Genomic DNA, 11,623 nt, shown 5'->3' on the forward strand with positions numbered 1-11,623 from the left:
ATTTTCACTCTAAAGTTATAACAGTTTAACCATTTATGACTACTTGTCTCTGAAGTGTTTTGTTGGCTTCTAGTAGTGTTTAGTTTTAGTCCACACAGCTGTTTCTACTGCTGTTTCCTCTGCTGTGTTATAGCTTCTGAAGCATAAGGTCACATTCAGCTAATACTAGTTGATGCCAGTACCGATCCGGCTTTAACAGGACTGTGGCAGTAAAAACAGATAGAGTTGAGAATTCCCTGTGGTTTGGGTCAAAACTACTATGTTCGAAGCGAAAGATTCTTTACTTCAACAGCCACAAAGTCTGACTCTGAGCTGTAAATCGTTTGTCCTTATGCAAGGTGTATCCATGCAACCATCTTACCTGGTCTCATTCTCAGTCGTAGTTAAGCTCACTCACTGCCTCATTTTCTTCCCTCACAGGTTGATCTTGATCCGAGAGTGGTTCCTGCTTATTAGAAAAGAGATAAACTGTTTTAAGAAAATGTTTGGAAATACTGGACCTTTCTCTTATTCCCCAAGGTGAGCGAGTTTGATTTCACTTTCAGGTTCCTGATAATGCACCAGTGTGTTGTTGTTAATCTGTAGCAGCTTTACTGTCGGACTCTGGATGGGTCACCTTATACTCAGCACTCTGGTGGAGGTGATATGTATGTGTACTGTGCATTGGTTTCCTTTCATGTTTGATAAATCAGCTGTTGATGTGCTTCAGGGGCTTCACCCCAGAAGACTTTCCTCAGATGAGACGAACTTTCCAGCAAGATGACCACAGGGCTGCTCCACTGCAGAGAAACAACATGTCCAGACCCAGTGGGAGATCAATATACAGTATGTGACCTCGTGATTGCTTCCTTTGTTTTTTTTTTTTTTTTTTTGTGAGGCATCTTTATTTCATTATTTTCTTTTTACATCAGTGCAGAGGAAGGAGTACTCTGATGAGCTGAACAGAAAACCTGACAACCTTCATGTCAGAGTGGAGGTAAATTCATGTGACACTCTCACCACCATGGACACACACATATCTGACTATATTCTCACCATGACCATCAAAACTGAATCCACAGCACCTGATCACCTGTGAGCTAGATGGCCAGGAGGTGAAGACGGTGGAAGGCTGTGTTGCAAAGCTCAAAAGGCTGGATGCTAAAGGCCGTGTGTGGTCTCAGGAGATGATCATGGAGGTTCAGGGGGGGTATCTGCTGCTCAGTGACATTGAGACAAAGGTGGGTGGCTATGCTTTTTTCAGAATGAACTTCAGACAGCTAAGCACCATGACAATCTGTGAGGCAGAATCTTAAGTTTGGAGAGGTTTGACCTGCGGTTTGTGGATTTGTGAAGACAGATTCCTCTTTTTGTCTTTCTTTAAGACACAAAACGAGAATGAATTAGTGGAACACTTCACTTTATAGCCCTTCCAGGATAAACAGCTCTTCGTAAAAACAAAATAAGATGGGATAATCATTTATTGTTCCTCAGGAAGAAAATGTCCTTAATGATTTTTATTACACCTGCAGTTAATATAAAATTATGAAAACTAAGGCTTTTATTATCTAAACTTTTTATGGATCAGTTTTTATTGTAATACTGAGAAAATCTGAGAAAATGCCCAAAATATAATCATAGATATAAAAAAAATATTATGAGGAACAAAAACCATCTTCAGGAAGCAGAATTCACTTTCCCAAGCCTTCTGTCACATCCTGTCTGATCTGAATCTTTAGGCAGAGCTGGAGGTGCTGCCTCTGAGATCCATCCTGCAAACCAAAGCTGTGCTGGACAGTTGTGCATACAACTCCCTGCTGACGGTGGCTGTGCAGGAGAGAAACAAACGCCACTCCCAGGTCTACATGTTCCAGTGTGAGGAGACTGGGGTGAGTCACATCTCAACACATCCCTCAACTAATGAACTCTGACCCTTAACCCTCTGAAGCCTGACAGGGGAAGATGGATGTGGTAGTCAAGTTGAATCCCTTATCTTTATTTCATAACACACTCGTTTTTCCTTTTGCTGATGTCACCTGGGTATCAACAGGCAGAGCTCATCAAGAGTGACTTGGATAAGGCTCGAAAAGGAGGTGGGGATGTGGAGCCACACAGAGAGCAGCCTGATATCAGGTACCAGGCCTTTTTGTGTTAACACCATGTGAAAAAACTCATGAAGTCAGGCACAAACACTAAAATTCAACTTTCTGGTGCTTTGATGCCAGGAGCGATCTAGAGAATTTGATCGGGCAACATGCTCCTGGAAGTTTCCGGCATGCTGGCCCTCGTCCCATGCAGCAAGAGAGAACCCCACCACCTCCACCTGACCACCCGCCCCCTCGGTGGATCAGCAGAGAACCAGGTACTCTAATACCCTGTATTCAACCAGATGATGTGTGCCAATGACCTGTCCAGTGTGATGCTGTCTTCTGAAGAGCAGTTTTGCTTTCAAACCATACTTTGCTTCCTCGCAGAGAACATGCTGCCTCCTAGGGGTTACAGCCCGCAAGAACCGATAGAGCAGCCGAATTTCTATGATCAACAGATGAGTCAAGAGGTCCCCTTTTTCCCTGAGCTAACAGAAACAGAGAGGAACACGGTTAGTCCTGTTACACTATTATCAGTTTGTTGTTGGGTCACACTTTTGTTATTAGTGGAAAACTTGTTCATATATACAACAGTTTTAGAAATCCTCACAGGTTTAGTATCTTTTTTTCTTCTTCCAGGAAATTTTAAATCACATTTTAACTGATATGGAAATCTTTATGGAAAAAGTTAATGGTGCAGCAAACCAACAACCACAGCGAGAGGACAAGAGCAGGAAGAAAATGGGGTTTGGGATGAAAAAATCAAAGAAAAGTGGTAATACTGTTTTTTTTTTCAGTTGATCTTTTCATTACATTACAGGAAACTAAATATTAGTGCAATAATACTAAACGTGCAGCTATGTGCATCCAATTTTCTTCAGCAGCAGTTGTCCCTCTGCCATCCTGGCAGGAATACACCTCATGTCTCCAGAAAATCAAATATGGATTCAATCTGCTGGTAAACACTCCTTCTTATGATTTCTTGACAGGGTAAAAATCATGGTTTAGGAAAGAAGTGAAATGATGTTCTGATTCATTAACTTGAATATATTGTTTAGTGTGGTACAAAGACGTAGAGCTTGGCTGAAAAAGACTTTTTATTTCAGGCCCAGATGGAAGGGACGCTGACCAGCCCCACTGCTCCTGAGTTTGTCCACATCTTCTTCAATGCTTTAGGCATGGTGAGCTCCTATGAACTTATCTCTTCCTTTATAAATCACCTCATTAATCATGCACAAGTTCTTGAATGTGACAGAATATTTCCCCTCTTTTCCTCTTCAGATAGTACCTCAGTATCCTCTGGACCTGCCCCCCTCTGTGCTGTCCCCCCTGCTGACTGTGTCGGCCCTGCGGCTGCTCAGTCAGGTGGTCAGCCCGGAGGAGGATGACCTGTGGAGGTCTTTGGGAGATTCCTGGAATATTCCCAGGTAGGGCAGCCTTTTATAGCCCTGAACCAGTTGCACAAGTTTTTTTTTTATTTTTTATTTTTACAAAGCCTGTTAGCCTCCCTATGATTGTTAGCTCACCTGCTTTGGCACACCCTATCTTGGGTGTGGGTTCTTGCTGATATGTAAATGCGGGTCAGAGTTCATTTTCCTGTTAGGTTTATGTCCAGTGGATAGAAACAAGAGATAAACATGACAGAAAGTGCAATGTGGTGTGACATTACTGTTGAGTTTGAGTTTAAAGAAGGGTAATGTCATATTTTTCAGTCATAGGCAGCAAGAAACACAGTATAATGTATTAAGTCATTTATCATGAGCTTCATAATGCTTTATGAGGTGTTAATTTTTTCATATTTTATATCCTTCTTAAACACCTTTGCATTTTTTTTAAATCTCACCTAAACTGGTAGAAATACATTAAACCTTTTATCTCAGTGTTTTTGACATCAGTGCCATTCACTAATCCATGTAACATAAATCAAAGATAAAACATTAACTAACAAGTCATTGGAGTTTATCTTACATATTTTTTTTCCTTCTTGAAAAGGTCAAGAGGAGGTTAACCTAATGCTGTTCTTAAGGTTTCAGCACGTGACTATGATTTAGTCATGCATAGCATCAAAACTGACGCGGAGATGACTGTTGATTTCAGAAGCTCACCATATGTTCCTCCCCTGTTTGTAAACTGATTTTTTTTAACCCTCAGTTTTGAAATCTTTTATGGGTGAAACACTAAAGTTTTTTTGCGTTTCAGCCTCGTGTTTTCACGGAAACGGCGTTTCAGCCGACCTAAAACGCAAACTTTTGAAAACGGCCTCCAGAGTGGGATTTTTCTGAAACGCTGCCGACACCGTTGCCGTGTAAACAGTAAGCCGGTGTTTTCAGCGGAAACGCTGACGTCACACTCCGCCTCGCGCGCGTGCATTCAACAGGACAAGAGTACCGTTGGTACGATCGTCGCGAACTACCGTGTTGTGCTGCTCAATCTGCTGAATATGCTGACTGTCTTTCAAATGTGTATCTGTTGCTCTTAATCACCAATTCACCAGATGATCGGCCCAATTTCGGCGCACATCTCCCAAAAGCGGCTTCTGGACAAGACAGTTATAGCGCCAACTACAGGCCTTGCATGCTTACTACAGCGTTTTCAGTCCCTCTGCGTTTCCGTGTGAACGTAGATTTTTTTTCCCACTGCGTTTTAGCGTTTTCAGGTGAAACGTTGTCGTGTAAACAGTAGCAGGCCCCTTAGCCTCGTCAGAATGACCCAAAGACAGAGAACACTCTAGAAAAAAGACAAGGGAAACTGGTTTCACTCAGAGGACTTCTTTGATCAAGGGGCTCATTCATTCATTCCCTTTTCAAACAATTTTGTTATTTCTGTCTATTTATACTTTCTATTAAGTCATACCTGAACTTGTTTTCCCTGGTGTCTGTTTGGTCTGTACATTGTTGCTGCTTTTCAACACCCAACTTCTGAAAGAAACAAAGTTCAACTACAAAGAACCTATAGAAGAAGTTTGGAGACAGGAGGTTGCCTTAGCATTAGCTGCTGCTTTCTGTTTAAACCGTTTTCTGCCCTCCTGGCATCTCTCAGGTCTCGATGGCCCAATGATGACATCCCGGTTTACATCCCAGAGTTCTACGATGGCTGGCAGTTGCCTCCTCCCTCAGGCATGCCAGCTCAGCTGCCTTATCAGAACGGTCCAACCAGGAACAACAGCCAGCGCTTTACACCTGACTATCCCCCAATGGAGGAGGTAAACCTTTGATTATCTAGTCATGTATGTTTTATTCCTTGAACTTACAGCTGCTATGGTGCCATCAGGAGGTATTTACTTTCATGTATCAGCGCATTTCATCCATTTATTTTCCATGTTTAACTTATTCACCTTCACCATGTTGTCTTTTATAGCCCATGTCCAACGGTCCATGGAGCTCACCACCACCACCACAACCATAGTAAGCATTATTGCACTGCTGTAAAAAATGTTTATGTGATCAGGTGTTGCTTCTCACTCACTGGACTTTACAACGGTCACAAACTACAATTTTCAAGCTGAGTGTTTTTCTGTTTCAGCCCCACTGAACCTCCTCTTCACATGCGGGTCATTTATGACTTTGTGGCCAGAAACAACCAAGAGCTAAGTGCCATGAAAGGTGATGTGGTTCAGGTGAGGTGACAAACTTGATTATCACTTTAAGATTTGTTACCCATAAGACTTCACCAGTATTTCTCTGACACAGAAGCACACATTTTTAAATTCTGTCAAGCTTGGAAATAAAGATATCTAATCTCAGCAGGCGCCAACACTACAATAATATTCCATATTGTGTTACTAAACAGCTTCAGGGGAAAATATAGTTGTCTGTATTTCCTTTCTTTCTGAATGTGTTTTTTTAAATGGAATCTTTATAGATGAATTTTGCATTTCAAAAATCTTTTTTTTGTCGGTTTGTTTTTTAGGTAGTACAGAAATCAAAGCAGTGGTGGCTTGTTCGCAACTCCCGTAATGAGGAAGGCTACATTCCCCGAAATGTCCTGGAGCCAGTGGAGGACAGTGGGCCCATGGAAGATCAACAAGTGAGAAGAGTTTTGAGAGTGACTGTGCCAAGCAGCTGCTCAGCAACACCATGTGTCAACATTTGATTCTCCTTTTCTTCCTCACAGCGGGACAGCCGTTCAGTGACACTAGACATGACATCATCACCTGCCCAAGTCCAAGCCTGGCTAAGCTCAAAAGGTTTCTCTAGAATGTAAGTCCAATAACACACAGAGGAACCGGAAACATAGAGTAGATTAGACATTTTTTTGCATGATTTGTCTCATATTTTGTCTGATTTCATGAGCAGGACGGTGAACAGCCTTGGAGTGCTCAATGGTAAGCTGCTTCTTGGAATGTCAAGGGATGAGATCAGGACTGTGTGTCCAGAAGAAGGAGGAAGAGTCTTCTTTCAGCTTCAGGCTGTTAAGTCAGCCATTGCAGTAAGTAGTGCATCACGTAGTATGAAACCAGCTGCAGCACTTTGATAACAACTGATCACGTTTCTTATACCAATAGCTTGCCAGTGAGCCATCAGGCCCGTACAACGGTCGATACTGAAAGAACACACCTCAATACTCCCTCATCTTTTCTGCTGAACCTTCATCTACGGATCAAGACATGGAGCTGTTGGCTTTAAATTGACAAACGTCATGATTTGTAAGAATTTTACTGAGTGTGGCTGATTGTTCAGCATTTATTTAAGATAAACAACTATATGAACTTAACTTCAACATCAGGTACTTAAACAGCATCAAATTTGATTTGTTTTTAATTAAAGTGCACCTCTTAGTAGTTTTGCCTAAATGTGTAAATTAATCTGACTCCTTAAGGTAGAGAGAATTAGAGGCAAATAAAAACCATGTGATCCTCACTACTGTACAAACACATACCTTGTTGTTTTTCTAATACTGATTTGTACTTGTCATGCTTGTACATAAAACAAGATTTAATTCATCAATAAAACTCTGTTTAAGATGGATCAAAGAAGATAAGTGCTTTTATTAAAATTAAAGTCTCAACATTTTTTGTCATCAAAGTACAAAGATGGAGTTTTGGCATCTATGGAGAGTCTTTTGTGTTACGTAAGGACATGAAACCTCCGCTACTTATTAGCTAACAGCCTATTACAAAAACAACTATCTTCGTTCTAGTCTTGATTTTATATAAAATGGAATTCAAGCTACAAGGAATTACTTTCCTTTCCTACTAAATTAAGGCAAGAAGTGTGTTCTCTTTTACTCTTATTTGTTGCCCCACTTGGCCATTTTGTTGTTCACAGGAGTCTTCATGAATCTGTCTGACTTCATGTAGGCAGCGATCTTCTCCAGAGCCTGTGATAATAAAGTCATAAAAACACAGTACTGTTATTCAAGAAAAACTAACAGAGGCAAATATAACTTCTACATATCTCACAGAGACAGAAACAGAAAAACACACGTGGTGAAGTAGTCAATTAATTTCCTCTTATTCTTTCAGTGGTGAGTGGAGTTTGTGCCCAACAAAACACCAGGTTGCTCTCACCTCAAAACGATCCAAAAGATCCCTGAGGTTCTTGAAATCATCAAGACATGTGGGGTGAAACATCCTGTGTTGATCCAGCAGCTCGTACATGATGAAGTCCACGAAAGTGATCTAATGTTAAAAAAAAAGTTTTCAATACCATCAACATTTTATTGGAGAGGAGGGGCTTAAACTAGACTTAAGAAATCTGAACTGGTCAATAGTTTTAAATAAGCAGTCAAATAAATAGCTTAAAAAAGTAATGAAGACTAGCCCTTTGAGCTCACTGTTTTTTACTTAAACACCCTTAAACAGAGGGCTGTTTTATCAGCTCTAAACTAATTGACAGTATTTGCTGGACCCAAACAACAAAATTAGACATAATAAGATTCTCACAGCACAACTTTGGCTCACTCAAGTCAATAAGCGTCAAATATGATAATCCTGACTTGTGACAAAACAAGAGTGATGCAGCTCAACAAAAGAAAATCTTATGTTACAGAGTATCCCACCTTGTCACCAGCAAACCACTTCCTGTCTCCCAAGAAGTCTGAGAACTTCTTCAGTACACCTGGCAGCTTCCCAAGGTACCCTGGTTTAATTTTGTCCTGATGTCACAGAGGAGATGCTGGCATTAGTGCAGACTCAAAGAAATAATGTGACAGATTAAGTGTTTGAATTTCAAATAAAATGCTCACAAAGTCAGAGTAGCACATCATCACAAAGCCGTTCCTGAAGTCCATCGCCTGGTTCTCCAAAATGTCCACACGGATCTTCTCATCCTCTGTCTCCCCACCTGTGATCAAATCAATAACAAAACAAGTCTCAACATCACACGACTCTTCATGAAACAAGTCAGGGTAAAAAGGGAAAACACACTGGTGTATTTTCTGAACTGTCTAACAACTGTCTATCCACTACAGAGAGTATAACAGAGAAACTATCTGTGTGTCTTTAGATCTATGTCAAAGTGTTAAATAAAACGTAACCCCTTGTGTTCAGATAAGCAGGATGTGAAAAAGAAATCTACACAAAGCATTCTACTTACACATGTTGTGCTTGCGGGCAATGTATCGCATAATGGCATTGCTCTGCACAATCTTCCTGTCTCCATCCTCCAGGTAGGGCAGCTACAATCACAAAAACAGTCTCTGTTGACAATTGAACCAATGTTTTTCACTCTGGCCCACAGAATTCTGAGCTTTGACTCACTCACATTTGAAAAATCCATTCCCAGTGTGTCTTTTATATCAAACCAGCAGCTCTTGTCATAGTTAGGGGCTGTGTGATAAAAACAGGAACTCATAAGATGTGTTGTAAAGACATTTTACCCTCTGTTTTGATTTAAATAAAAAAGGAATTCATATGTTAACAGGAGAAGTGTTAACACTTTACCTTCACCACAGCGGAAAAACTTGTTTTCATACTTGGTGCCGGTGTACTCAAGCAGCAGGCGGGCAGGCTGGGCAAGCTGAAAAAGGCAATTAAAAAAAAAAAAGTAATATAAATACATGGATATCTGCACATGTGATGCATTCACTGTTGTCCCCATCTCTATTTTTTGTGTATTACATCTGTTGGTTTTGCATCACGATTTTATTTTTGATATTATAAATATCTTGTACTTAAAGTAGGACACATATAAATGTGCTCAAAATGACTAAAACATTTCAGGAAATGAAAAATGCAAGCAGGAGTAAAGCTAGACTTCAGATGAAGGAGCCCAACTGTGGCACTGAGTTCTGCAGGGTCAGCATGAAGTGTGAGTGCACAAACACACATTCACAAATCAGGTTTGTCTACCCTGCCCTTCTAAATGAATGATAACCAATTTCTTATGTTGTTGTGTTTATTTTATTTGACAAGGAAAATAGCCAATCAGAGACAGCCAGATGTCAAAGGAGCTCATTTCATCCTATTAATCCTTAGCTTTGACAAGTCCTCTTGTGTGAGTACCCTTAGCCCCAGGTTATGACTTTGATTATCATGAGATAACATTTTTCAAATATTCTTGTACACACACACACACACACACACACACACACACACACACACACACACACACACACACACACACACACACACACACACACACACTTGTAGTCTTGTGGGTGACCACAGGGAGAACTGACCTCTACCTTTGACCTGCTAACAAGGTAATGGTGTAATCAGGATGCACTGATCCATACAGGTGTGTTCCTCATTCCGGCTGAATTTTTACAATTTTTTGATTTCTCATTGTATATCACATTACTTTATCGAACCTAGTACTAAATAAAAAATGAATACTATTGCAAGTCCTTACAATTTGATGGTCTGGGGTAGCCATTTCCTAAGGTGTAGTCATCTTTATTTAGAAAAAGCATTTTTAGTTGTGTAACACTGCTGGGCATTAAATTTAGAGAGGCAGGATACTGTTAGCTACAGTTCACATTGAGTTAATCATCACGTCGACCACCGACAATCACATTTGAGCACGTGCGCGCGGAGCAGCGTTATGTTACATAACACTAACCGAGCGAGGCTCTGAAACACCGTTTGTTCACAATCTACGTTCGCGTTTTTAATGTTTTATTACAGTTTCCGTATCGGCAGATAGGACCAGTATTATTCAATGCTAACGGGTTTGTGAACCCGTCAAACCTGGAGGATGTGGAGCAGCCGTTAATGTCCACAGCGCTGCAAACACAGACTACTTTCCAAACGAAGACTACGGCTTTACTTACCCCGCGGATGTCCCAGTAAGCAAGTGTCATTGACATTTTGACAGACTTCTGTTCTCTGACGGTGGCTGCTAGCTGCAGTTAGACGCTGCTCCTTCAACCGAGGAGAAAGAGGAATGGAACCGCCGCTCGTTTGTTCGTTTGTTGCAGACGGAGGAGTGGGCGGGGTGATCCGGGCGGTCACACGGTTACTCAAAACCGGTTACATGCTGAACAAAGGAGAAAATACTGCAAGTAATACTATAGAATACCTACAAAGCATGAGAGGGTGTGTACTATAATCTTTATGCAAGTCATCCTACATTTGTCATTCACATCTACAAAAGAACTGCTAGACTCCTGGTTTGGATTCGAGTATCAGACAGCTTTCATAATCCAGAGATACTCTTTCCTTCCTCAGTATCCATCTGTATAACACCGTTTAAATATCACTTTCTATGTTTGCACTGTCTGTTCCAGTAATTTTGCACTATCCACTTTCAACTACTTCAGAACAGATCTATAGGTGCTTAAAATTGATGGACATTCTTGTTTTACTCTGCACGGGTTTTTATATATATATATATATTTTTGTTTTAAGTATAGTTTTCTAATGATAAATGGGTGTGTGGGAGGGGGCATCAGTCCTTTAGGTTGATTTTTAAACTGTTATGAAGTGTCATGTTTGTCTTGTAACCACTACTAGATGCCTTGAATTGGATAGGACAGTCAAATTGCTTAGTCATGTTGTGAACATAACAGTGTACTCCGGGAGGACATTCTGATGTAAGTTACAGCTTAGTGTGCATGGGAGATGATTACAAGAGAATAGACAAAATTCACATTTTCGATTTTCTGTTTGTGCTGTAATTTGTTGACTGACTTATCATTGATACAGAAAGGAGAAGAAGGCACTGCAGCACAAAGAAAAACAAAAAACAAAAGTAGAAATGTGAACATAGAACAGTCTCTTTAGGGGAAACTGTTCATGCAGTGCTGTGGGAATTACAGAGCAGTGCAGTCTTTCTACACCTCCTTATGTTTCTGTATGTTGGGCCACAAATTCTCATCCACATCATAACAAATATTTTCTCTGTCCACAAAAAGTCTGAATGATTGAGGACACAGTTCTCCCAACTTTTGGCTGCATCCTTCAACCAAGCTTATAATTGAGAACATAGTCCACAAGTGCGTAAATCTTTATTGTCCTTCAACAGGAAATTTGTTGCCATTGTCTGTCTACAGAGGAAAGTACACATACATACTTACCAGTTGATGGTTCAGGAGATGCACTTTTGAGGTATTTCAGAAAACTGGTTGATCATTGGTTGATCTGCTGCTTCACACATTTCCATTTGCTAGAAAGT

The 11,623-nt window shown here is 40.6% G+C and overlaps 2 protein-coding genes across 2 annotated transcripts; one reads left to right on the forward strand and one right to left on the reverse strand.

Moving 5' to 3' along the window:
• Positions 1-453: 453 nt before the first annotated feature.
• eps8l3b (EPS8 signaling adaptor L3b) lies at positions 454-7,005 on the forward strand. The gene is made up of 19 exons (XM_074682519.1): positions 454-519; positions 710-825; positions 912-976; positions 1,062-1,220; positions 1,719-1,868; positions 2,030-2,112; positions 2,205-2,341; positions 2,454-2,578; positions 2,706-2,841; positions 2,948-3,024; positions 3,173-3,247; positions 3,348-3,493; positions 5,106-5,268; positions 5,424-5,470; positions 5,589-5,682; positions 5,976-6,092; positions 6,180-6,265; positions 6,362-6,494; positions 6,571-7,005. The coding sequence occupies exons 1-19, from the start codon at positions 482-484 to the stop codon at positions 6,610-6,612; spliced, it is 1,989 nt and encodes a 662-aa protein (XP_074538620.1). The 5' UTR covers positions 454-481; the 3' UTR covers positions 6,613-7,005.
• Positions 7,006-7,035: 30 nt separating this feature from the next.
• On the reverse strand, positions 7,036-10,456 carry LOC141800062 (glutathione S-transferase Mu 3-like). The gene is made up of 8 exons (XM_074682524.1): positions 10,281-10,456; positions 8,950-9,025; positions 8,771-8,835; positions 8,603-8,684; positions 8,253-8,350; positions 8,067-8,162; positions 7,576-7,686; positions 7,036-7,385 (listed from the first exon to the last, which is right to left on the reverse strand). The coding sequence occupies exons 1-8, from the start codon at positions 10,314-10,316 to the stop codon at positions 7,296-7,298; spliced, it is 654 nt and encodes a 217-aa protein (XP_074538625.1). The 5' UTR covers positions 10,317-10,456; the 3' UTR covers positions 7,036-7,295.
• Positions 10,457-11,623: the final 1,167 nt, after the last annotated feature.

Source organism: Halichoeres trimaculatus, unplaced genomic scaffold (genome assembly GCF_033239565.1).
Source record: "Halichoeres trimaculatus isolate MK-OKI-2021-1 unplaced genomic scaffold, fHalTri1.1 fHalTri1_scaffold_11, whole genome shotgun sequence".
Taxonomy (NCBI): Eukaryota; Metazoa; Chordata; class Actinopteri; order Labriformes; family Labridae; genus Halichoeres; species Halichoeres trimaculatus.